The sequence below is a fragment of the Camelus bactrianus genome, chromosome 18, assembly GCF_048773025.1.
Source record: "Camelus bactrianus isolate YW-2024 breed Bactrian camel chromosome 18, ASM4877302v1, whole genome shotgun sequence".
NCBI classification, from domain to species: domain Eukaryota; kingdom Metazoa; phylum Chordata; class Mammalia; order Artiodactyla; family Camelidae; genus Camelus; species Camelus bactrianus.
The window spans coordinates 34341861-34368680 of NC_133556.1; the positions used below are offsets into that span (position 1 = coordinate 34341861).

Below are 26820 nucleotides of genomic sequence, written 5' to 3' on the forward strand. Positions count from 1 at the left end.
TTGTCTTTTATGGATGTGGCCTTGGGTCCAATCTGAAAGAACCTAAATGGAAGGATGTGGCCAGTACTGGGGTAAACAGTTAGCCACTGCCCAGCCCGGTTACCCACCCAGGAAATATAAGAGCCCGTCTGTATAGCGCTTGCCAATTTCCACGGTGTAAATGCTCCCACCCTGGTTGATTTCAGCTGTGTCGCTGCAAGGGCGCTGGGACGAGACAAGGAGTCAGCAGCAAGCACACATCCTGTGACAGGTCCACACACGACACAAGCAAGGTAAAGAAGCCCGAAGGCGTGGACGTGGTATGGTGTAGTGAGAGCATAAGGAATTAAATATCTCTTACTTTTGTTTTAATATAATCTCTCGAATTGCAAACTTGGATCACGTAATTTTTAATAATAGCTGTGTTTATCAAGCAGCTTGAGAAGTGCCTGAAAGTCAAGACTGTCTCTTTTCTCACCCTACCCTGACGCACATGCTGGGGCCCCTGGGGTCTGATTCCCCGAGGAGCAGGAGGAGACCCAGCCCTCCTCTGGGGATCAGACTGCCCTACTTGACCAGTTCAACCAGGCTCCTCTCTTCCAGGGGCCTCACAGTGGCACAACTCGGGCCAGGACAAGTCAGATAAGGGCCATTTCAGCTGCTCAGCAGACCTCCACCCAGACACTCAGCCAGTCTCATACCGGGGAACCGAAGCCTTCAGCCGAGAGGAAGGCAAAAGTGGGGGGCACAGGGGACTCAGGACAGAGGAGCGCTGGTTCCAGGCCTCAGAGTCAGGGGAAGAAGAAAAATGTATTTTATTTAGTAAACACCTCCACAGCACTCCCTATGCAGCAGGCTCTGCTGTTAACAGGGCACGCGTGTTACTTGCTTAGATCCTGAGACACAGAGAGGTTAAGTAACTGGCCTAAGGTCACCCAGCCAGAAAGAAGTGAAGCCAAAACTTGCCCCTGCAGAGTCTGGCTCTCAGTCTGGGCATTACCCCTATACTTGCTGCTTCTCAGAATACATGTTCCGGGCTCACTCGTGAAAACCAGGCCTGGGCACTGGGCAACAGGGAGTGGCCTCTATTATCCCTACACACTAGAGCAGGGACCGCCTGGCAGCCCAGGGAAATACAACCCCTGAACCGGCTCTGTTCTTCCCTGGGACTCGTGGTCTTAACCAGGTCAGTGTGCCCACGCGAGGGTGCCTGGCTCGAGCATCTGCATGTGTGCATCTCGGTGGATGTGTGTTTTAGCATCTGGGTGTTTGTGTGTTCCTGTGTGGGTGTGCACGTGTCTCAGTGTACACGTGTCCTGGTGCGCATGTCCCCATGCGTGTGCGCACACCTGAGCATAGCCTGATGTGTGTGCGCACACGTGCACTGATATGGGTGCGTCCCCGAGTGTACACATGCAGGTCCCAGTATGTGAATACACATGTCCCAGTGTACCCTGGAGGTGTGTGTCCAGATGTCGGTGGCTGTCCCCACTTGTCCGTGTGTGTGTGTGTGTGTGTGTGTGTGTAGTATGTCTGTGTGAGTGCATCTGCATGTCCAGGTACATGTATGAGTCTTGGTGTGTATGTCTTAACATGTGGGTGCATGTCCCCACCTGTTCCTACGTGGGCGTCCTCAGGGTCTCTCTCTGTGAGTCGGTGTGTGTGTGTTTTCTTTGTGGAAGGGGGGACGTGTGGCTTGGAAAAGCACATTCGTTGTTATTCCAGATTTGGCAAATGAAAACAAACTCTGTTTTCTTAGTACAGTGGAGGAAAATCAGGGCCCAGCAGGGAGGGCAGGGGTTATGAAAAGATGGAGAGAAGCCACTCGGACCCGCAGGAGGAGGGTTCCTGCCTGCCGGAGGTCTTTGCCTCTGCCCGCTCTGCCCCAGGCAAGGAGGCAGGCCAGGATCAGGTCCTCCCAGGGCCCGAAGATGGAGCCAGATGCCTAGGAGGGCCCTGTGGGGATGGCGGGGTGGCTGGAGCCACTGGGGTCCCTGGAAGCCAGGCCCCTGCTGGGAGCCGCAGGGCCAGGACAGCTGGGTGAACCTGAGACCTGGGCTCCGGGAGGGTCCAAACAGTAACAACCCTGTTCATTCGCTAGCTCTCCTGGGGTGCTGCCCAGAACCGCCAGCCGCCTTGGATTCCACAAGAATCAGAACACCAGATGTGAATGTCAAAACCTCTCGCTTAAAAAGATTTGGTTACACTTTAATTAAAAATGTTCAAAATGTTCCCTTTCTCTTTTTTTATTTTTAAAGATGGAAAGATAAAATTATCCTCAAGCCTGTGACCCTCATTCGACAGATTTCACTTTTCCAAAGTGACCTTAATGCTCACTCACCCTGCCCCAAACCCAGTTCTTCATCTCCAAACCAACACTCCCTGAAAGGTCAAACAATCAAGACGGTAGAAAAAAACACAGGAAGCACCATGGCCTTGGGGAGGTGAAGCGCTTCCCGGAAAAGACTGCCAAGCTGGACCTCACCAAAACGGAGAACTTCTGCGCATCAAAAGACACCATTAAGAGAGCACATGGCCAAGGGGCAACGGAATACAGTCCAGCAATGGACCAGACCAAGGTCCTAACACACACACACACACACACACACACACGCGGCATAGACAAGTCTCGCAGAGAACGTGGGAGAAAGAAGTCAGACTCTAGACGCACACAAGCCTAGGGTATGAATGTCAAACACAAGCAAAACCTAGCGATGGCCTTCTAGTTGGGGTCGCCAACTAGAAGGGGCACAAGGGTGCCTTCTGAGAGCCAGAAACGTCTACATCATGTTCTGCGGGTGGTTACACAGGTGAACACGAGTATAAAAAAGTCAAACTGGATACTTCGGAGTACTACAATCTCCTGAATATATCATTTTAAATGTAATTAAAAATATACACCCTCTAACTGCAACGTGAGACTCTGGGTGGGACGCTGGAACAGACAGTGGGAAAAACAGTGGGATCTGAACTGCTTTAGTTTGGTTAAATATAAGGTACCAATGTCAGTTTCTCAGTTGTGACAAATACTTTCTGGCAACATAAGAAGTTATCAATGGGGGAGCGGTGAGGGGTATGCAGGAACTCTTTGCACTATCTTTGCAACTTTTCTGTCAGTTTAAAATTACTCTAAAATTAAAACTGCATGAAAATAATCTTCTGTCTTCCTCCCCTCTTCCCCTCTTGTCTTCCCCTCCCTCATTTCCTCCCTCCTGCCCTCCCCCTTTAGGCTGCACACAGCAAGCCCGCATCCCCGGCACATGCCCAGCACAGCACACAAGCACCCTTGTGACTGGACGAGAGAACAAGCAAATACAGGCCAGAGCGGTGCAAGCCCTGGTCCAGCGGGGCCAGAACCCGAGGGAGGCAGGTGAGGGCAGGTCCTGCTCTGCTTCCAGCGTGTCCTTGACAAGTGGTCAGAGCAGCGACACCAGCCGCGTGCATCACACTTGGCCCATGTTACAACGGCTATCAGTCCGCACGCTCAGCCTACAAATGACCCCCGCTGCACAGATGGGAACCGAGGTGCAGGACAGGGAAGCACCTTGCCAGAGGTCATGCTGGTAAGGGACAGGGCTGGGAGCTGAAGCGGGGAGATGGAGAACCAGAGTCTGCCCTTTCAGCTACCGCCTGCATGCCGAACAAAGGAGCAAGAGAGAGGAAAGAAGGAAAAGGGAGCCTGGCCCTGCCCAGCACCAGCTGAGACCTGGCAGGCCCTGCATGGCGCTAGCATCCCTGTGGCCAGAATGTCACTACTAGACCATGAGCTCTGGTCCCTTGAGGCACTGGAACAAAGCTGGGAGGAGACCAGCTCCTCCCCCCACTCCCCATTGCATCCAATCAGCAGTCGAGCAGGGGAGAGGCCACACGGGGCCGGGGCGGGGCACAGGAGCTCACCAGCAGCACTTGGACCATGGCATCTGTGGGCTGCGGGAGGAAAGCCAGCGACCAGAGCCACGCCTCTGTCTCCTCTGCCTCCACCTCCCCAGATACGATGAGCTCTGCCATGAGTCCCACGCAGGCTTCGGTGCCACAGGAGGGCAGGGCATCCACCAGCGGTTGCCTGAGATGGAGAGAGACCCAAGGAACCTCACGATGGTGAGCCACACACCCCAGGTGCCTTCCAAGACTCCTCTCGAGTAGCCACAGGTCATCTGGGAGCAACGGAGGCTCAGAGAGGCACAGCAGGGACGTGTCCAGGATCACACACTCCGGAAGGGGCCGAGCTGGGCCTGGGCCCCAGGCAGCCTGGCCCGGGGCCGGTGCTCTTAGGGCCTATGGGGACACCAGCAGCGCAGTCTAAACCCTGGCAGTTCTGCTCCCCCAGGAGGCACAGCAGCTTGGGGCAACATAGTGCCTGCCCACTGCTCTCCCGAAACCAACCACAGTCGCTGCGTCAGGTGAGACCCCTTGTGTAACACAGGAACCAGCAACTGGCAGGCCGCCCCTAATTAAACCTCTAATGCTTTCAGTCCAACGGCAGGATTATTTTATTTATTTATTTGTTTATTTATTTGATTGATTAATTGATTGATTGATAACAGAAAGGTTGAGAAGCTCAGGAAAGGTTTTCAACATTTGTCCAACGGTGGATCTAAGCAGGGAAATGAGGACTGAACCAGGATGGGTCCCTGGGGTCACAGTAGAAATGAGAGGTTCCCAGAGCTGGGGGCCACACGAGGCAACAGGGCACACGGGGTGGGGGGTGGTGTGTGGATTAGTCACCCCCACCCCATCAACCCTGATGAGTGACACCCATGGCCACAGAGGACCAGGCATCCCCTGCTCCACACATACCATCTGCCCATAAACAGTCTCTGGCCTCAATCTGCTCATCTGTAAAATGGGAATGCTGATGACTGGACCTGTCCCAAGTTGACTGTGATCCTTCAGGCTACTTTGTCTGAGGAATGCCCTACCTGCCCTTCTCATCTCTCACCCTGTATTTCCTCTTTTTTCCTTATAGACTTGGACCCTGGGGAACCAGGCTCTGGGCAGAAATGGAGGAGGTGGTGAGGAAAAGAGAATTCTCTCAAGAGTATCAGTCCTCTTGGAAACTTCTAGGTTTAGGGATGGTCTCCTGTCTCCTTGACTCCTGACATCTAGGTAGACAACTGAGACATAAGAGCTTGTGGGAAAATCCTGAGTGACAAGCAGGGTATGTCACCAGGGGAACAGGCAGCTCCATATGAAGAAAAGGAGGGCCCCTCCCTATACCAAAGATAATTAAAATGGGCCCAAGTCAAACATCACCTATCTTTAAGCCCATAAGGATTGGATGGAGAAGCACAGACCACCTGGGTTCAAATCTCAACTCTGCTCTGTGACTTTGGGCAAGTCTCCTAACTGCTCTGGGCCTTGGTTTCCTTCCACAGCTGTTAACATAGGAATAATAAATCTACATACCTCATGGGATCATCGTGAGGATTAAATGAGTGAATACAGATAAAAGGCTTGAAAGGAATCTGTGCGTTAACAGCTACTAAGTTTTGTAGTCATTCCGTTAGACATTTGGTGATGTGAATTTGGGGGAGGGGAGCAGTTCTTTCATATTTCAGAATCGATAAAATTCTTTCAGGCCTCAAAATCTTTTTGAGAGCCTTTGAAAAACTCACAGGCTTGAAATCTGTAACCCAGGGGCCTGGTGAACAGCTAGACATGGGGACAGAGCCCAAAGCCTTCCCCTGCACAGTCCTCAGCCAGTGGAGTTAGTCCTCAGAGTTTCCACTCCACACTTGGGGGTCTCTCTACAGCCTTTGCTGGCCCCACATCAGCAGGGTCCAAGGTGGGATCCCAGCCCTGCCCAGCACCGCCCCCCAACCCCCTCCCCCCAGCAGAAGGGTACCCAAGGCGTATTGGAATGCTAATTCCAGCGCTCAGCAAGAGGGTCCCTGTGTGGGGAGGGAACAATGCCTGTCTTTATCCCACCAGCCACTTCAGCTTCCGGGCTCCTCACGCCGCCCCGTGGGAACCTCCAAGCTCCCCACTTAATCGCCCTCTTGGCCGACATCCCTCAGGCTGGAGGACAAGTCAGTACCACAGGGATGAGATGAAACGTCGCCATCCATCCCTCAATGGGGACCTGGGAGAGCATCAGGATGACCCGGCCCCACCAGGACCCCCAGCCAGCTCCTGACACAGCCCCCAGGCCCAAAGAGAGGCCCTTACCAGTTGTCTCGGCATCTAAAAAAAGAATGTCCCCAGAGTTCCATCAGTTCGACCGCGGAGAGGCCCCGGAGCTCAGACACCAGTGACAGGAACAGCTCTGCAGCCTGGAAAGCCGAGGGGACAGTGGGAGAGGCCCGACCCCCAGGGGTCACCTCATCTACCCCCATCCCCACCTCCAGACACCCCTGCAGAGAAGGTGGGAACAGTGCTAGTATCTTTTTTTTTAATGGATAATGGTGGCTATTAAACACTAGTTTCCAGCCCATCGGCCACACTTTTATTTCAAAATATCTATACTTACAGTATGTCAGATTTTTACTCTTGCCAGCTATTTAAACTTCAGCTGAAGTTTTTCAGATATAACAGAAACATGTTTGAGGAAGTCCATCATTGCACAGAATTTTTTTCTTAAACAGGATGTGGGGTTTTGGGGTTTTTTGTTTTTGTTTTTGTTTTTGTTTTTCTGGTGGGGCGGTAATTAGGTTTATTTTCTTTTTAACGGAGGTACTGGGGATTGAACCCAGGACCTCACGGGTAGTAAGCACGCGCTTTACCACTGAGCTATACCCTCCTCCCCCCCAGTGCTGGTATCTCCTACCTACTGTGTCACAGACCCAAAGAGAAGAGGCTGCTCGTTCGGGGCTTCTTTCCACTGAATCCCAAGCCCCTGGCACACAGGCTGGCCCATTTTGATTCTTTAACAAGCTTTTATCAGGTACCTACTGTGTGCCAGGCATGCACTGGGGCTAGGGACATGGGCGCGAAAAGAGACATGGTATCTGCATTTGTAGGCTTCACACTCTAAGAGCTCAGTACACACTCACTGTGGTTGTAATCTGGCTATTGTGATAAGTAAGCGCATCTCACAAAGCCAGTGAGGTGGCAGTCTTTTCTGGTATTTTTTAATGAAAAAAATATGTAAATGCCTTTTAGAATTAGTAACAGTGACAGCTACTGAACAGAGGTTGGCCCCTTGTCTGCAAATCTGACCAGCACAGTCACCCAGTGTCCAAAACCTCACAAGGAAATAAAGGACTCTATTCAGAGCCTGTACCTCTCGGGTTTCAGGAGATAGCTGTTTTGAGATGCAGGCTACATGCCCTGCCTTCCCTTCCTAGGGCCTCTTCAGTCTCAGACTCATTGCCTTGGCCTGAACCCAGAATCACAGAAAGAGTGACAAGGTCCTGGCTTCCTACTGGCAGCCCCCAAGCTCCCCTCCACCACTCACCCCCACCAGCCAGGGGTCCAGTGAGGCTGGGACGGGCTTGCCTCATCCCCGGCCTCCTTGGCTCTAAGGAGCTGGGACCGAGTCTCTGGGCACACAGCTTGACCTCAGCAAGACGTAAGTGTGAAACAGGCCCCTCAACCAGCCAGCATGGCTCACCCATCCTACCCACCAGCAAGTCTGTTCCCAGGGTCTGGGCAGTATCCCTATCGTGTGCCTTCTGCCAGTGGAGCAGATAGGGACCCTTAATTCTGCCTTTACTTCCTCGTGCAGGACACACAAGCCAGCCCCCTGTATGGACTCACTGCCACCATCACAGTGGCCCTGACCACCGCCGGCCTCAAAGACTCTCAGCCATCCCAGTCTGAGGCAACCGCCCACCTTCCGGAAGGACTCAGCCACATTTCCCTCCAGCTGGTGGCTGCCTTTCCCTGGCATCATCCGTGATTCCCTAGACTTGGAACGCACGTGCTTTTAAGATCTCCAGCAAGTGTGCAGCAGCTGGGCCTGGCCGGGCATCCTCCCGCCTGCAGAGAGCCAGGCATCTGCCCGGGAGCACACCTCCTGCTCTGGGAGGCCTCAGGCCACAAGTGTTGGCTTCAGGACTAGCTTTCCCCAGCCAGGCACAGCGGGAGGGATCAGGGCAGCTCATCCCGAGAGGCTCTCGGGATGGAGGAAGGGCAGGGCTCCTGCCTCCTGGGTGAGGAGCCTGTCACTCTCATCGCCATTAACAGCAGCTACGCACAATGGTAACAGTAACTATAACAACAGTGGTGACTTTGTGTGGAGCCTCGACTGAGTGCCAGGCGCTGCTTTAGGCGCTTTGCAGGCACCACCTCACGTGACATTCACCACACCCTATGAAGAGGGGCTGGCATTATCCCCACTTGACAGAGGGACTGAAGTCAGGTGTCAGCGGCCACACAGCTAAGTGGCAGAGTCGAGACCAGAACCCACACCCTTAACCAGTGTCCTACACTTCAGGCCATGAAGAAAAATAAAAGTCCTGATTTGCAGCGTTTGCCAGTCTCCGTGGCGTGATTACTCGCACTGCGGCCGGTCTCCAGCCGCCCGAGAGCTCTCACTGAACGCACATGTGGGAATCGCTGCGCAGAAGCACAACATCTGTCGTATTTCCACCCTAGGGGACACGCAGACGACCTCCAGGGCGAAGACAACAGTGTAGTAAAATGACCAGGTAGTGACGATTTTGAGTGCTCATCCCCTTTTTTCTAGTATGATTCATTTTCATTGTGAGTCAGTCTAATTTAATCTTTAGTAATGTCTGTTTAACCACCAGCCTGCAGGACTCCTGGAAATCTGACCATCGGCTCTGGCAAGTCGGTGCAAGCCAGCTCTGGCACGGCACCGTCCACACTGTCCCTAACGTGCTTGGCTGTGACTTGGGTGTTCTATTCTGAGCAGCCCAGATGGTGGTCATGAGCCGTGCCCTCCCCCAGGCACCCTCCCTGGTAGCCGGGGGAGCCGACCGGCCTGCCTCTCTCTGTCTCCTCCATCATTCCGTCAGGCTCTTGGCCATCCCACCCCACTGCCCCCCTCGTTGAAACACCAGGGCCTGTCTGTGGAGGGTCAGGCTGGGGAATTTGCTGTCTATTGAATGCTAAATCTTGGTTTTTGTTTTCTGACTGAAAAAACCAATCTTGTCTCCTGCCCACCAACAATGGGGAGGGGCGAAGGCATTCCCAGCTGAAGCCCACGGGTCGGTGTCCCCGGTAACCGTCAGGCCCTCAGCCCTCCCGGGGGGCCGAGCAGCTGCTGAATGTGCACTCAGGCATCCCTGAAAAGCCATTTTCAGGAACAAGGTCCCCAGCAATTCACCCCCAGCCCAGGGGACCTCCCCGGTGGAACAATCCACTACCCTGTTAGTGCTGTAAATACAGGACAGCCGCCCTGCGCCCTCTGGGGCTGTCACTGCCAGTCTCTGGGAGGGCATGCCTGGCCCTGAGCCACCTCTGCCAGGGGAAATGCCCGGTCAGGGGACCAGACAGTGGGGGCTATGGGGACCAGGTGGGAGGAAGAGGGCCTGGCCTGCAGCTTCCTGGCATTTCGTGAGGTCCGGCAGCGCCACAGTTAGAACACAGGCTGGAGAGCAGTGGTTCTCAACGGGGGTGACCGTGCCCCCCAGGGGACTCCGGCAATATCTGGAGACACTTTGAGTTGTCACAGCTGGGGTGGGGAGAGGCCAGGGGTGCTGCTGAACATCCGACAGTGCCCGGGGCGGCCCCAGGTGACAATCCCTGCTGTGGGCCGGCCGGCCGGCCGGCCGGCCAGCCTGGGTTAACAGCCGGCTCTGTGACCCACCGGCCAGTGGCTTGGAGCGCCACCTCACCGGGCCGACGGCCCTTTCCTTTGGGCTGCTCTCTGACTCCCGTGGGGCTCCCTGAGCAAAGCCCACAAGATCAAAGATTTGAGAGAGCAGTGAGCTAGGGCCTCGGCTCCTGGTCACAGAAACAGTGAAGCCAGCCGCAGGCACGCCTCTGCTATATATACACAAAATGAACAATGTATGTGTATACGTGTGTGTGCTCAATATGCATTTGATACACATATGCATTCTACGTTCAATATATATTGTATGTGTACTCAGAGAATCAATAGATACACCCAATATACATATTCAATATATTACAAAATCAATATATTATATACATATTCCATGTGTTTTATATATTTTTTTCAATGTATACCTGAATCTGACCTTCTCCCCACCCCTCTGTGACCTCCCGAGACCAAGCCTCCATCTCCTATCTGCGTTACCGTAACAGCCTCTTAACTGGGTTCCTAGCATCCCGCCCGGTCCTCAGTCTATGCTCCACCCTCAGCCAGAAGGTGAGCACTGTAATGTACCTCGGAGGGCAACCTCCCTCCTCTGCACAACACCCACCGAGGCTCCCCATTTATCCCGAGAAAAAGTGACCTGTGTGCTCCACTAAGGGAGTGACCCTGTCCCCTCACCCTCCCCAGTCTCCTCCAGTCACATGGGCCTCCTTGTCACTCAAAGTTGTGCTCAAACTCAAACTCACGGTGCAGCTCCTGCCCTGCAGCATGTGCTGGGCCTCCCCTCTGCCTGGGCCTCCCCACCCATACCCACACGCCTCACTCCTCACCTCCTTCAGAGTTTTACTCAGCGTCACCTCCCCAGTGAGTCCTTTCCAGGCATCCATCATTTTAAATGTATCCCATGCTACCCCCACTCTGCCCTCTTTACCCCTCTTCTCTGCTCTACTCGTCTCCCCAGCCCCCTGGGGGGCTCAGGACCCCAGGCGCACTGTGTACCCGTCTCTGTTTCCTGCAGCCGAGCAGGACACAAGGGTCTGTGCCATTCCAGCCCAGCCCCCCAGGGACCGAGGCTGACTACCCCAGTCAGGATGCCTCCCGCCCATTCTCTCCAAGTTCCTGAACAAAACGCTTTGCCTCACACAGGCAGTGCCACCCGCAAGGGCCTCAGATGCTGAGAATTCCGAAGGGAGGCATTTCCAGCACTAAAGGTACTCCCGGATCTGAGGCTGCGGCTGGATGGGCACCGGCCTCCCAACATCCTTCTCCACTGACTCTGCATGAGAAACACAAAGCTTTGCACCCAGATGCCTGTTCTCGGCGCAGACCTGCCAGGCCAGAATATGGAGGGTTGCGGTCTGGGTATCTGTGTATCTGAGAAGCCCCCTTTCCCAAGTGCTGCCGGGAAAACAGAGCTTCCAGAGGGTAGGGGGGCACCTGGCACACCTGGTACCATGCCGAGAACCGGGGCTGCTGCCCAGCTCTGTCCACACCTGGAACAACCTATTTCTGTCCAGCTGGGCACATAACAGCCCCTAAGTCCTTGGTCCTATGAAAGCAGCCAGTGAAACAGGTATTTATAAATCTGCAGCATCCCAAATAAACAAACAAGTATATTTGGAGCCCTCCCAGGCTGTTGTGCGATTAAAGCAAAGACACCCCATTCTTCTCTCCTTGGCCCCCAGTTCCTGGGGCTTCAATCTGAAAAGCCCCAGCATCTTTAATGCCTTCTGGGAAACGCCACAGTTCTCACGCTGAAGTCAGGAGCAATGCTGAGATGGGCAGAAATAGTGGATGCAGTGAAAGTCCCCAAAATGCCACTGGTGCCATCCAGCCCTGAGCTGTGGATGGCAGGGATGGTACATAAAAGATTTCTATGTGGCAAGGATGTTCTGGAAGGGATTATGAGGCCCTGTAGGGGCTGGCCCCACTGGTCCTCGGTGTCTAGCTCCAGCCTGGCTGGGCTGCCTGCTCCCCAAACATACCCATGAGGTTCAGACTCGGGACTTTGGCGCACTCCTCCCCTAGATGCTCAAGGGACCACCCCAGGTCTCAATTGAAGCGTCTCCTGCTAGGACCCTGGTCTAAGGGGTCCACTCAGCCACATCCCTGCTCTGTTCTCCTCACCTCGCTCATCCACAGCTAAAACCCTCCTCCATTTGCCGTGATTATCACCCATCTCCCCTAGGCTGGATTTTATGCTCCAGGAAAGCAGGCACTGTCTGTGTCTCATTATCATAAGGGCCAACTGAAGAGTTCACATGTTGGGCAAACCAGCCACCCTGGGTGCTGCCGATGGGAACATCGGTCCTGTGAATGTGGAAAGTCCTACCAGGAGGGCAATGTGGGGAGGCAGGCTCCACGCGGGGCCCCAGCGCATCATTTTCTTTCCCTAGGGAGGGTGCTAAGATTTCCTCCTGGGCGCTCCTCTTACACACAAGTGGAGGGCTTGGTCTCAGGACAAAACAGGCAGGGAGAAGCACATCACAGCCCAGCCTTGGCACTCTCAGAACCACCATCCTCAGTCACAGAGCAGGAAACCAGCCAGATGTCTCAGAGCCTTCTGAACCTCTCCGAGCCATGAGACCTCCACATGGTGTCCACCCCTTGACTCAAAACAGTTGAGCATTCCAGGGAAGGCCTGGCCCTGTGTTTTTTGACTTGGTGGAAAGTTCTCAGTGCTGAGGCTTGGGTACGGTAGAGATTTCCTGAGAGATCTCCAGGACAGGACAGGTTCAGAGGGTTAGACTGGGGGCCCAACAGGACTGTTTGCCCATAGACAGACAGATGAGAAAAAGGTCTCCCCCAGGCTCACCTCCAACCTGCAGTGGATCACACACAAGCCAGATTTCTTCCCCTTCTTTGCTTTCACAACTAGGCACAGTTGTGCAGTGTACAACCTGCCCAACTGTACACAGCAGCCCTGATACTGAACACCTGAGAGAGTAGACCATAAAGAATCTGACAGGAAGAGGACGGTGTCCCAGGGACCCAGGTCCCAGGCAGATCCTGGCCTAGGGCTGGAGAAGCCACTTACCTCAAAGCTTGTGGTCTGAGCCAGGCACAGCTTCCTCACTGATGCAGCCACTGTGGCCACTGTAGCCTGGGACAATGTCTCCTCCCATTCATACAACAGGCTGCTCAGGGTTAAGTCTCCATCATCTGGGTCTGAGATGGGAAGTGCTAGACAGGGACAACCGTATGCCACAGTGAGTAGAAGGATCCCTGAGGGCCACCCCAACACCCTGCCAAAGCTTCCATCAGTATGTTTTGGGTAACAGGGGAGGGGGACCTGCCCAAGGAAAATCATAGCAGTGTTACTGCTAACAGCAAAAGACAGGAAACAACCTATGTATGCTAACTAAAAACTGGCACTTGCCATCTGCCTCTACAAGGATTGGGTCATGTTTGCCCTTGCCATCCAACTCTGCTTGGATTAAATCATGAGCCACTGCAGCCGCTGACCTCCAACACACCCTGAAAGGAGTTCAGGATGGAGATCAGGAATGAGGGGGCTCTGTGCTCTGGGAAAACTGGCTGAACGGGCCTTCAGATAGTTAAATATTTTCATGAAAAGATCTTATGATCCCAATTCTTGCGTCTCCTCGTATCTAGAAAAGCACTAAAATCATTAACGGTGACATCTGCTCCTCGTGACTAGCAGCAGGCCTCTGCCTAAACGTATTCTTGACTGCACGTCCTCCCTTCACTGAAGTCATTTATAATACTGAGTCCTCCCCCTGCCTCTTTGGAGCAGTTTCTCAGAGCTTTCCGGGATGCTGTCTCCCGGGCTACGGTCCTCATTTTGCCCCAAATAAAACTTAACCCACAACTCTCACACTGTGTGATTTTATTTCAGTTGACAGTACTCATCAGTAAGGGATAGCCAAATAACCACGGCCAAAGCCCCCTTGGGATTGACAGAGAAATCATGAAAACCTCACCTACACAATGGAAGATTAATCAGCAATAAAAAGAAATGAAGTCCTTTACTTACAAACCGGAAATACATCCAAAGACACAGAAAACAAACTATGGTTCCCAAAGGGGAAAGGGCTCGGGGGAGGGATAAATTTGGAGTTTGGGGTTAACACATACACACTACTATATATAAAAGGGATAAACAACAAGGACCTACTGTAACTTAGGAAATTATATTCAATATCTTATAATAACCAACAATGGAAAAGGATCTGAAAAGAATATATATGTATATGTATAACTGAATCACTTTGCCACACACATGAAACTAACACAACATTGTAAGTCAACTATACTTCTATAGAAATTAAAAAAAAAAAAGAAGTTCTGACACATGCTACAACATAGATGAACTTTGACAAAATTATGGGAAGTGAAAGAAGCCAGACATAAAAGGTCACACACTGTGTGATTCTATTTACGTGAAATGTCCAGAATGGGCAAATCTATAGAGGCAGAAAGTAGATTAGTAGTTTCCAGAGGCTGGGGGAACAGGAGGTGATGGCAAATGGGTGTAAGGTTTCTTTTTGGAGCGATGAAAATGTCGTAAAGTTGATTGTGACAACAGATGCACAACTCTGACTATCCTAGAAGTCACTGAATTGTTCACCTGAAATGGATGCACTGCACTGTATGTGAATTACATCTCAATTACAGCTATTTATAAAGAAAATGAAAAGCTCATTCAACTCAATGGGGAAACACCAGGTCCTGACACTAGATGCCCCAGTCACTGCTAGTATCTGTGCCTGCAGGGAGGCTCAGCGGGCAGGTCAGCCTGGGAGCTCAGCCTATGTTCCAAGGAGCTGGAAGGAATGCTGGGAAGCCCCAGCGCTTCCGTACCCCCAGGCTGGGTTCTCCCTCGGGTGGAGCAGTGAGTCTGTCCTCCAAGACAAACGTGATTACCAGCCAGGGCTGCAGAAAAGACTGCACAGGTATAAGTCCCAGCTCTCCCTCTTGTTAACTGTGTCTTCAGACACGTCATTTTATTTCTTGGAGCCACAGTTTCCTTAGGTGAAAAAGATAACTAATTGTAACAGAAAAGAACAAATCTGACTCCATATTAGATCTGTTCCTTTGGCTTTACCCCTGTGCCCTGTTTTCTAGGCTCAGTCTTGCCAGCTCTGCACTTTTTGTAAAAGAACATTGTTGCCTTTAGCCTGAAATAGACAGGAGAGCCTATTCTCAAGGTTCCAACCTTTGAGCCCTTACATAAAGATGATAAGTTGCAAAATAGAAAATAACATTTGTTTTATTAGAGGTTTTACAGAGGCACCACGGCCTGACCCACATGGACAGCTACAAGACCAAAGAATTCCTACACCAAGAAGTTTGCACCAACCAACCACACCTCCTCCCCTTTTTAAGTATAAAAGGAGCCTGAATTTTGATTTGAGTAGGATGGTTCTCCAAGACATTAGTCTGCCATCCTCTCGGTCTGCTGGCTCTCTGAATAAAGTCGTTATTCCTTGCCCCAACACCTGTTTCCTGATTTATTGGCCTGTCAGTGTGGCGAGCAGAACGAGTTTGGATTCGGTAACATAATAATAACAGTAACTTCCTAATAGGGTCATGATGAGAATTAAACTAAATAATAAAGCATTCAGCACAGCTACTGGCCCACAGTAAATCCTTCCAAATAGTCAGCAGTAAGAATTAACCATCCTTATTTCATTATTCAGGGAAATAGCCATTTTCCATCACACACCCACACACACACAAAGATCTCTTTACCTCAGATGCATGCCTTGCTTGTTTCCTTCTATGCAAAAACTCATAGGAGGGAACCAAGCTCCAGGGGATGCTATGTGTTGGCAGGAACGTTCCAGAAAATTGGGTAACCTCAGTCAGCCCCCCTCCCCCAAAATGGTCAGGCTGAGAGGTCATCAGATGTAAGGGGGATTATCCCACAAAAACTGAAAACCAGAAGGTTCCATCTCCACTCAAGACAACCCAGGGAAGAGGCTAAGACCAAGCCTGAGCCATGTGAGGCAGCAGAAACGTTCAGAGAAACTTCTAGAAAAAGAGGCTGACTCTCCTGACAATGGCCATTCTCAGAAATAGTTCAAGGATATCCAGACGGGGACAGACCAAAGGAACCTAGGCCTGCTTGAGCTCCTCTGGCCAGAGGAGGCTATGAGGCTCCCCTAAGGGTCCTGTGCCCACCCTCGGTCACCTGTGACAGCTGAATCCAGGGGCATCTCATGCAGCAGGGTGAGCGAGGAAAGGGTCCGCATCTGCACGGCACTGGCCTCCTGGGAGAGGCGCCCCATGGTGTCCAGCTCCACGCAGGACGCCTCCCTCAGCACGTCGGCCTGGAAACTCTGGAGGCAGGTCAGGTGGGAGGCCAGGCCCGGCTGCAGGACGATGTGGGGAAGAGGTGGCGGCTCAGGCTAGGCCTCGGCTGTGACAGAAACCCCTTGGGGCCCCTGATACTGGCAGCAAGGGCCAAGGCTGGGGGCAACTCACTGGGGACTAGAGTGGAGCTTCAGGATAGAGGGAGGAGGAAGGAGAAAGGCCAAGGGAAGCAGGAAAGTGTAGGAAACAGTAACCCAAGGAGACCAACCACAGAATCTCCGTTGGAAAATAAGACCAGAGACCCCATGGTCCCCCATCAGCCTCTAGATGCTGGGACTTTATTTAACAGTGTTAATGTTGACAATGACCATCTCTTATCCTTGCTCAGATGCTTACCATTTACACAACACTTCCATCTGCAGGGAGCTAAGGACAGGAGGGGAGGAGGGGAGGAGGGAGGAGAGAAGAGAGAAGAGTGGGGATTGAGAGGAGGGGAAGGGAGAGGAGTTGGGGAGAGAGAGGAGGAAGTGGGGGGAAGGGAAAGGGGAGAAGCAGCGGGAGGGAAGCAGGGTGGCGGGCCCAGGAGCTGAGAGGTGGAGGAGGGGAGGGGTGCAGAGAGGAAAGAGACAAGGGAGGGACTAAGGAGAGAGGAGGGGAAAGAAGGCCGATGAGGACACAAGATGGGAAGGGCGCCCGCCCAGCACTCACCTCCACGGAGGGCAGAGCCTGGGAGCGCAGGGAGGAGCGCGCCCTGCGCAGGGAGCATCGCACCAGGTCCTTGGTCTTGCGCAGCCTGGTTCCGCGTTGCTGGTATGTGGTGGGACACCTGCCCAGGATATCCTCCTGGGCAAGTGGGGCCCGATCAGCGTCCTGCTCCCCTCTCACTCCACCACCAACCCCACCCAGGCTCAGACCTCACCTCCTCGACGGTCTGGGGGTCTTGGGCACCCGGGTGACCCTGCAGGAGGCTCAGCACCGCGCGCTTCACGTTCAGCGCCCAGCGGGGCTCAGCGGGGCCGGGACACAGGCGGGCCACACGCCGCGCTTGCAGGACAAAGCGCAGCGGCACGCGGCCCAGGGCGGCGCTATGTGGTGGGGAGGGGGACGGGAGTCAGGGGCAACCCTTCCAAGAGCCCAGGCCGCCTCTTCATTAACAGCATCCCTGGCCCTCGAGCCTGGCCCCTTCCCACAGGACAATCCCATAAAAAGCACCCAGGTACCCCCACATCCCTCCAAATGGTCTTGCTTCCCCCCTCAGCTCAGCTCTCCAGCAATTTCTCAAACACAAGAGGCAGACGACTCCTGGGCTCAAAGCTGCTCCCAGCCTTGTCACCACTTAAAATGTACATGCATGCGCATGAACCCAGAATGAAAAATAAACTGACCTTCCATGGGCTTCCTGCACTACAAAGCTGCTCATTTGCCAGCCCACCAGGGAGGCACTTAGCAACCCTCCACTCACACTCTATATGAGGAAACGTGAGGCAGAACTATAAAGTGACTTGTTCAGAACCACAGCTGGGATTCAAACCCAGGCAGGCTGGCCCTGGCCTCACAGGTCTCAGACCTGAGCTGGAAGTGACTTAGACTCCAGTACTGTGTGCAGGAGGAAATGAAGCCAAGAGAGGGGGAGCTGCTGGAGGGGGTCACACAGCAAGCGTGGGAGGAGCTAGGACCAAATTCAGCCCAGTGCTTTTCCCACCATCCCTCACCTGACAGAAAGGAGCTTGCAGCTGGTATCTGCCAGGTGAGGGGATGGGGACTTCGGGGCCTTTGTGCATGGGGGTAGAAGAGACAGGTGCCCCACGATGTAGGGGAAACTGCCAGCCAGCAAGCAGAACCTTGAGAGACGCAAGTGTCCCTACTTGACCCTCCCCAGGAGGTCACTGCCCCCTCTCCAGCTCCAACTGCAGTCTGAGGGCCTGTTGGAGGCAGCTCCCTGGATCTCAGGCCTCTAGCTACAGGGAAATGCTAAAGGCGCCCGCCCCTTCCAGAATAGCTAACGTCAGTCTGCTCTCTCAAGGAGCTGACAGCCCTGCCCACTGACTTAGCATTTGATGAGAAGCCCAGGACAATAGCCCTGACTGCCCCCTCGGAGAAGACCACCCTAAGCTTTTCAGCAAGGATCCATCTGCCCCTAGAAGGCATCCCCCATCCCTATATTCCTGCACAAAGGCTTTATTTTTTAACAAATGAATTTGCAATAAAAAAGGAAGAGGAATCTGGAGATGGGCTTGTCTTCAGGCTGGGGGGGGTGGACTGAGCTTTGAGGCCACTGAGGCCACTGGCAGGGAGTCCTGGGAAACAGGCCAGAGGGAGAATTCCAGGCTTGGCTGGGTCACAAAGGCGAGCTTAGCTTGGGAAGGGAGAAACCATGGGTCTCGAGGAAAACCCCCATCTGGGCAGAGAGGGGGAGGGTAGAGAGGCTGGCTTCAGTGGGCGCCCAGTGTCTTCCAAAATGTTTTCAAGGGTGATGCCCAGAGGGTGCTGGGTAAACATAAAATCTGGACATGCTGGGGGTGACAGGCAGGAAAATATGGGGTAACTTCCTTCCAGCAGATAAGGGAAGGACACCAGAGGCTATCTGGAGTCACTCAAGTCCCCCATATCAGGACAGCTCCCAGTGGTCCTCATCCATGGTCTGGTCTGGGTGCTTACCCGGTCAAAACAAAGATGGAACTATCTTTGAACTTCAAGGTGACATCTTTCTGCTGTAGGGGGTCACCCTAATTGGGTTCTTCCAATATAATTTGGTGTCTCCAGTTCCTGGCAGCCAGTGGAAGAAGGAACAGGGATCACATATCTGGTCCCACTGGGAGCAAAGCCCAGCGTCTTACCTCAACGTCTCTGACTCCTTCAAAACTTCTGCCTTGGACCCCAGAATGGATGTCATCTGGAAGTTTTGGAGCTGAAGCAGAATGCACTGAGAATTGGTGACCTCTCCTGGGATATTCCACACCAGCACCCTCACCACCCACAAAGTAGTTCTGGGGCCCAGCATGATACATGGTTGGGGGCCTGGCAGAGAGGTCCATCCCTTGAGCAGAAGGGTCTAGTGTCGGGGTGGTAGATGCTGAGTATCTCCAGGCACCTCTGCTCCCCACTAAATGTACAGAAAGTTCTCTATGCCCCAGAAGGCCCTGCAAGTTTGAGTGAGATTCATATGGCTATGCAGTACAAACAAAAATAAGTTAGGATAAACAAGGTTTTACTGTACAGCACAGGAACTATATTCAATATCTTGTAGTAACTATAATGAAAAAGAATATGAAAAATGCTAACTAAAAATTGGCACTTGCCATCTGCCTCTACAAGGATTGGATCACGTTGGCACTTGCCTTCTAACTCTGCTTGGATTAAATCACAAGCTGCTGCATCCGCTGACCTCCAACACTCTGAAAGGAATTCAGGATGGAGATCAGGAACAAGGTGCTCTGTGCTCTGGGAAAACTGGCTCAACAGGGAGGTTCACACGTTACTCTCTCTCCAGAGGCCTCACTTGCTGAATCTGAGATCCCTCAGAAATCTCGTCTCCATTTATCAGACAAACTGGAAATTTAAGGGGCTGTGGCTTCCCCGTGGCTCTCCCCAGTGTCAACATGACCTCCTGGTTACCCAGAGATACTCACCTGTAAGGCCATCTGGCAAGGGCCAAGCACATCGAGGGTGACCAAGCCTTGGAGGCCAACACCACTCCCCTCCACCTGGACCCCCTGCAGGCCTGTGCTGGTGTTGGTGGAGAAGTGATAGGTGTATCTGGTGCCCACGGGGAGGTGGGGATCAGCTGACCCTGCAGGGCAGACAGAGGGCGTACTGTCACCTGGACAACATGACACCCTCTAAGAACCAACCCCACCTGGACTATTTAGGCATCCTTGCTCCCACGTCTCTCGCTCATCTGGCTCATGAGCTGCCTGCTCCCAGCTCAAGGGACGGCTGGGTGGCTGCAGACCCCAAGAGAGCGAGGAAGAAAATAAAGATAATAACAAGTGATTAATAAATGTTACCCAGTGTTACTTGTGCTTGGCCCTCTCCTAACAGATGTATACACGAGTTTCTCAGCCTCAGCAGTATTAATATTTTGGGGTGTATAACTCTATTGTGGGGCTGTCCTGGACAGTGTAACAATGTTTAGCAGCATCTCCAGCCTCTACCCATTGATGCCAGTAGCACGCCCCAGTTTTGATAAGCAAACATGCCTCCAGACACTGCAAAATGTCCCTTGGGGGATATTTGGGGGGGTGTGTAAAATCATCCTGCTTGAGAACCGTGGATCTATATTTACATAAACTCATTTAAGCCTCATTACAACTTTGAGGTGGGAACTCTTATTTTCTCCATTGTACAAGGTTGGGAACTGAGGCTCAGAGAGGCTAACTAACTTACTCAAGGATGCACAGCTGGGATCCAAACGTTGGCAGTCTGATTCCTCACCTACTGCCTTGGTGGGTTGGGGAGACTGTCCTGATCTTTGCAGAGGACAGAGCTGTAGAGCTGGGCAGCCTTGGGGTACTGGCGGTAGTAGGGAGGAAGATCTGGGAAGATCTGATCTAGAGGGCACAGTCTGTTGATTCTCTAGCCTTCCATTTAGACCAGGGGACCAATTGCAAAACACCCCATCCATCTCCTGGGCTTGTGATTGATTTAGCGTATTCATGTTGATTTCTTTGTGATCAAATACAACCATATCTCACATCCCCAAAATGCTTCTTTCTGAAGAATTTGCCCCCAGTTTCTCTCATCTACTCCACCCCAAGATGCAAACAGGATCACTTGGCTAAAGACTTTTACGTCACCTGGGGACCACAAGGTGTGAGGGGAAAGCCCCAGGGCCTAGGGGCTGGGATGGCTTAAGGCCATTTTAACCTGGGTGTGCTATTTGCTTCTTTAACTGCTGATAACTAGGTGGCCCTTGCAGAATGGGCCTTGCTCCTCCCAACTGGCCTCTCTGGGAATGTGGACGAGGCCCTCCCAGGTTGTTCCTAGGGTCACACCTTGCCTGTGGTCAGTTTCACCTCCCCTATCCCCACCCCTCTCCCCACCTTGCCTTATCTCAGGTTCATGGTCACCAGAGATGTGATAAGGTCTATGGAGAGACTCACTCACCTGCGCACGAAGTCATGCAGGAGGCCGCCTGCCCCACCAGCAAGTCTGGACTTTCTGAAATCACAAATCAGATGGAACCAGGACAAGGCCAGGAAGAGCCATAGGACAGCCCCACCCCACGGGCCGCTGACCTGCTTACAAAAGAGGACATTTAAGGGCCCAGGGGGTGAGGGGACAAAGAGAGATAATCCAGCTCTCCTCTCTCTCATGAGGCTGGGATTGGCCTCCCTGCCTCCCCTACATCCATTCCTCTCTGTCTTGGGTACCAGCACCACCATCCCCCCACTGCTTGAGCTAGTAACCTGGGAGTCATGTGTGTTTCCCCTCTTTTCCCTTATCATCACCCCAAGTCCTGTGTGTCAGCAAGTGCTGCGAATTCCATCAGGTCTCTATCCCTCCCTGTGTCCTTTCTCTCCATCCATGTGTCTCCATCTCCATGGCCATCACTCCAGACAAAGCCACATCTTCTCTTGCCTGGACAACTACAGTAGCCTCCTAACTCCCCGTGTCCAAAACCCATCCCCAACAATTATAGTTATCTTTAAAAAACCTAAGTCTGATCACACCACTCCCTGCTAACAGCTCCTAAGTCTCCCCCCTCCACCCCAACCCACACACACTCATAATAAAATCCTTTGCATGAGAGCCAGCCTCTGTCTGCCCCTCTGGCTACATCTCACCCCACTCCTGCCTGCCAGCCATGCTGGTCCTTCTCCAGTTCAAGGCTTCTGCACATGCTGTTCCCTCCAGCCTGCACACTCTTCCTCCTGCTTTCCACATCCTAGGCTCCTAGGATGTCTCTCCCCAGTGGGGCCCTCCCTGACAACCCTATCCAGAGTAAGTCCTCACCTGTTAGTTACTATCTTGGCACCCTATTCTCTTCAAAATGCTTGTGAATTTTTAATGATTTAATTATTTGGTCATCTTATTCAAAACTGTATCCCCCAGCTCCTGAAAAAGTACCTGGTCCTCAGTAGAGACTGGAATGAATGAATGAATGAATGAAACTAACATTTATGCAGCATTTACCATGTGCCAAGCACTGTTCCAAGCAATTTATACATTCAACTCCTTCAATCTCCTGACTATCCCCTGAGTAAAATGTGATTATTACTCCCATTTTACAGATCAAGACACCAAGGCACAGGGACCAAAGGCACACAGTTGGGAGTAGAGCCAGGGTTTCAACCCAGGCACCCTGAGTCCACAGCCTTAACCACTGCATTATTATGAATGAGTGAGTGAGAGTGAAGAAAAGAATGGACGAACCAACAAAGGCAAGACCAAGAGGCTGCAGCAGTAAAGGATGGTGTGTAGCTCAGCTCCCTGGGATGTCTTGTAATACCTTACTTACCCACCCTCTAAGCTGCAGAACAACCAGAGTATGAACAGAACAGGCCAGGGACCTCCTCCACCCGCTACCTCAGGCAGCTGAGGACGCTCTGCTGGGGATCCCCAGACCTCCTCCCTGGGAAGCGCCAGCATCTCTTCCTCTGCCCATCCCAACCCTCACCTGAAGCCTCCGCATTCCCACCTACCATCACTCCTCATTCGTCCTTCCTTCCAGCCCCTTACTTGGGACTTCCCTGGGTACCATCCACGCCCTCCCAGAACAGCCTTAGCCAAGGGTCCATCTGCCATCATTTTCATATGATGGCTTTTCACTAATAGCATCTTTATCCTCAAAACCACCCTACTGTGCCTCAACTGGTAGTCATTACACATGCCAGCCGGTTTAATCCCTTAAAAAACAATAAGCTTTCCCCAAATGGGGGGTGGGGGTGGGGGGTGGGAAGTGTGCACTTAAAACCGTTCCATATAAACCCTTTGGAACAATAGGCTGTGCTAGGGTATTTGGCAGGCCTTTTTTTCCCCTGAATATTTTGGCTCGTCCAACAAAATGCTCTTTGCAATAAAGTAGAAAAAAATCAATGGATAAAACCACATCTCAAAGACATTTAACCCAATCGATGTCCCTTCCAACTTTCTTTCAATTATTTGATCACTTGGACCCTGGGCACCAAATTAAACATGTTTGTGCCTAATCGTTAAACTCCCAGTTGTGCACAGATCCAGCATTCTGCTTGTCCGCTTGACCCACAGCCTGCCGTGCCAAAAGCCATGATGCCTGCAAGCCCTAGTCCACCAGGGGCTCCCAAAAGTAAAAGGTGGGTTCTGAGAACAGTCTTCTTGAACCAAGTCCCTTTCATTTCTCAAGCACTTAAAAATATATATCTAAAGTTTAAAAAAAAAAAGTTTCAGAAAATCAAAGATCATTCAGTGATCTTCCTAAATAGATCAACCAAGGAGAGGAAAGCTGAGTGCTGGGTGGTAATAAACCTTTCCATCAGATCCTACTCACTTCTAGGGAAAGATCTGAAATAAACAAAAATTAATGTAATCTCTACAGCCCAGAAATGAGATTGAGCCTCATTTCAGCTTTCTAAGATGTCAGTGCTGACCTCCGTTCATTTATTTATCCAGCCAGCACAGATGCACTGAGCACCTTCTGTGTGAAGGGCAAACAGGTGCTGAAAATACAAGTAAGACAGCTGTGATCCGACCTGCACTGTCTGGGTGTGCTGCCTACCAGCCACATGTGGCTATTGGGTATCTGAAATGTGGCTGCTGTTAAGAAAACTTCCATTTTATGCAATTTTAATTAAATTTAAATTAAAAACTATACTCAAGTCAGTTATTGGAAAAATTTTAAGTATGTTTGAAACAACTTGGTCGATGAAAATATTTTCAACTCTAAATTTTAGGAAGTCTAAATACAGATCAAGTATGTGCAATGAAAATTTAACATCCAAATTGAAATATGCCCCAAGTATAAAGTACACACCGGATTTCAAAAAAACAGGAAACGTATCTTGTTAATACTTTTTATATCGATTGCATTTTCTAATAATATTTTCGATATACTGAGTTAAGTACAATATATTGTTTAATTTCACCTGCTTTTTTATTTTTTTAATAATTTTTTAATGTGGCTACTTGAAAATTTTAAATTACATGTTGGCTTGCATGATATTTTTATTGGATGGCGCTGTCCTGTATCCTCCTGCAGTAAGTAGACAACAAATAAAAGTTCATTTGACATCATCATCCTGCAAAGAGGGTTGTCAAGCACAGCCTCTAATACCCCTGCAAACAGCTAAGCACCCCTGCACGCAGGCTCGGGGAGCCTGGAAGTCAGCGTGTCATCACTCAGGATTTCAGATCCACTCTCAGTTTCCAGAGGATACTGGTGAAAGATGGGAGTGAGGGGTAAAGCATCCACCTGTGACCTCTCCCTCCTTCTCTCCCTGGAAGGCAAAACCAAGGAGGGCAGCAGAATGACAGGTAAACTGGCTGTAAAACACTGTCCCGAGTGGATCTGGCTGCCGCCCCTTCACCCCAGATAGAATAGGGTTACAGCTGCTTTACTTACTCCCTGAAGTCGCTGCCGCCAGCACCCAGAGCAGGACCAGACCGAGGAGCCCCATGGGCGCAAGCACTGCCGCTGGCCCGAGGGAGCCCCACGCCACCAGCCTCTCTCCAGAGCGGCTCAGAAAGGGACCTTCTTTCCCAAAGGGGAAGGCTCTGCTTCAATCCACTCTCCCAGAGGAGGAGTGGGGGACGGGAAGGGGAGGAAGGGGCTTCCAGGGCAGAGACCGAGCCAATCAGAAGCCTCCAGTAAAGCTCTCAGCACCCCACCTCGGAGGGAGGGGGCTTCTGACCAATGAGGGGGAAAAAAAATCCCTTTTCAGTCTAGGAAAAAAAAAAAAAGCTTTGCATCTTTTAGCCTTGTAAATGGAACTAGGGGCGGGGGCAGAAGGCAACAAGAATGGTTTGCCTTTTTTTGTGTGTGGTCTGATATACATAGCACAAAATCTTCCATCTTAACCCATTTAAAGAGGCAATTCAGCAGCACTGAATATACACGACTTTGTGCAACCAACACCACCATCTAGTTCTGAGCTCTGATTTTTGGCCTGTCTTTCCCACGTCTCGGGGTGGGCGAAGCAATGCTTCAGGCCCGGGACCTCCCTCCTGCACACACATTAGGAGCCCAGCAGCGAAGGCCATCCTTTGGGAGGCTGGGAGTCTGCTCACACATGCTCAGTGTCCTCTCCCAGGCCCCCCCTCCACCTGTACCCTTTAATTTTTAGGCTCCAGGCAGCCAAGCTCCTCAACCACCACTTCTTTCAGCCCCCGCAGGCCTCGTGGACCAACCCTCCTCTTACGCACCTGCTTCCCGCAATAAGTATGCTTTGCTATAAATCGCTTTATTGAGGTGCAATATATATCATACCATTCTCCCTTTTAAAGCACACGATTCAAAGGGTTTTAGTACCTTCACAGACTTGTGCAACCCACACAAGAACCAATTTTAGAACATTTTCATCACCGCTAATGACAACCCGTCCCCAATAAGCTGTCATTCCTCATTCCTGTTACCCCAGTCCCTGGTCTGCTTTCTGTCTCCATGGATTTGCCTCTTTGGGACATTTCATAGAAATAGAACCAGGCAACGTGTGGCCTGCTGGGTCTGGCTTCTTTCACGGAGCATCCTGTTTCCAAGGTTCAGCCATGCTGGGTGGCCTGTGGCCTTACTTCATCCCATTTTATAGCTGAATACTGTTCCACGGAATGGAGACATTACATTTGTTTGTTCACTCATCCTGCGATCGACAGTTAAATGTAATGTTCTTAAAGTTAAAAGCAGACACACTTGACTGGTTGACACATGAGGTTGTATGGAAATCGTCACTTATGCTCTTAGACTTGGGCCCTTTTCTTTTATATTTTGCAACCAGAGATTCCACCTTGGCCTCCTCTAGCGCAAATACTTTCACTGGTGGAGCGCAGAAGCCCCCAACCCATTGGGCTGAAGATCTAAAAGGCCCTTCAGCTTACAGCTGCCTGGGGGCCCATAATGTGTGGTGGTGGGGGCGGGGGCTGGTGTTAAATGCTGAGAGGTAGAGCAGAAAATGACATCCCACAGGGCTGGCCTGGGGAGCTGGTGGCTAAAATTCTTCACGAGAAATGAAATGCACATGCAGGAGATGAGAAACCCACTTAGGAGTGCTCTGTTTCCGAGAAAGGAACTGTTATTGTGCTGGGGAATCACTGGGAGCAGTTTCTAAACAAGAGATTTCCCGGGGACTTCAAAGAACAGACAATAATGTTACTAGAAAACTCTATACTCGCAACTAGGAAATAAATAAATCCTGGAGACCTAATACACAGAACAGTGATTACAGACAACAAACACTGAACTTGCTAGGAGACTAGACTTTAATTGCTCCCAACACTAGAAGAAATGATAATTATATGATGCCAGAGAGGTGTTCACTAATGTCACGTTGGCAACTGTATTGCAATATAAATGTATCAAACTAATACGCTGTATGCCTTAAACTGACACAGTGTCATATGTCAAATATATTTCAATTTTTAAAAAACTGTCCAGCAATCCCACTCCTGGGCATATGTCCAGAGAAAACTCTAATTCGAAAAGATACATGCACCCCAGTGCTCACTGGAGCACTATATACAATAGCCAAAACATGGAAACAACCTAAATGTCCACTGACAGACGAATGGATAAAGATGTGGTGTATATATTATACAGTGAAATACTAGTCAGCCATAGAAAAGAATGAAATAATGCCATTTGCAGCAACATGGACGGACCTAGAGAATATCATGTTAAGTGAAGTCAAACAGAGAAAGACAAATAGCATATGATCTCACTTATATGTGGAATCTAAAATATA

At 51.4% G+C, this 26820-nt stretch overlaps 1 protein-coding gene and 1 non-coding gene across 19 annotated transcripts in view; both read right to left on the reverse strand.

The window, feature by feature from the left end:
• LOC105074257 (uncharacterized) overlaps positions 1–26820 on the reverse strand; it is a 140108-nt gene that overhangs the window by 99001 nt on the left and 14287 nt on the right. For 17 of the 18 annotated variants that reach the window (XR_012500427.1, XR_012500429.1, XR_012500426.1 and 14 more), the window contains 9 exons: positions 21056–21109; positions 19579–19739; positions 18787–18857; positions 16869–17034; positions 16658–16792; positions 15828–16008; positions 12708–12853; positions 6148–6251; positions 3877–4042 (listed from right to left, as the gene is read on the reverse strand). Coding sequence is in view for 6 of the 18 variants with exons in the window: in XM_074346798.1 (XP_074202899.1) it covers positions 3877–4042; positions 6148–6251; positions 12708–12853; positions 15828–16008; positions 16658–16792; positions 16869–17034; positions 18787–18857; positions 19579–19739; positions 21056–21109 (1184 nt within the window). In the remaining 12 variants the exon portion in view is untranslated. Of the gene's footprint in view, positions 1–3876; positions 4043–6147; positions 6252–12707; positions 12854–15827; positions 16009–16657; positions 16793–16868; positions 17035–18786; positions 18858–19578; positions 19740–21055; positions 21110–26820 lie in introns of those variants that run through there. The other variant, XR_012500433.1, reaches the window with a different exon arrangement.
• Positions 6647–6719, reverse strand: TRNAS-ACU (transfer RNA serine (anticodon ACU)). The gene has a single exon. It is a non-coding gene; the product is annotated as a tRNA-Ser (tRNA).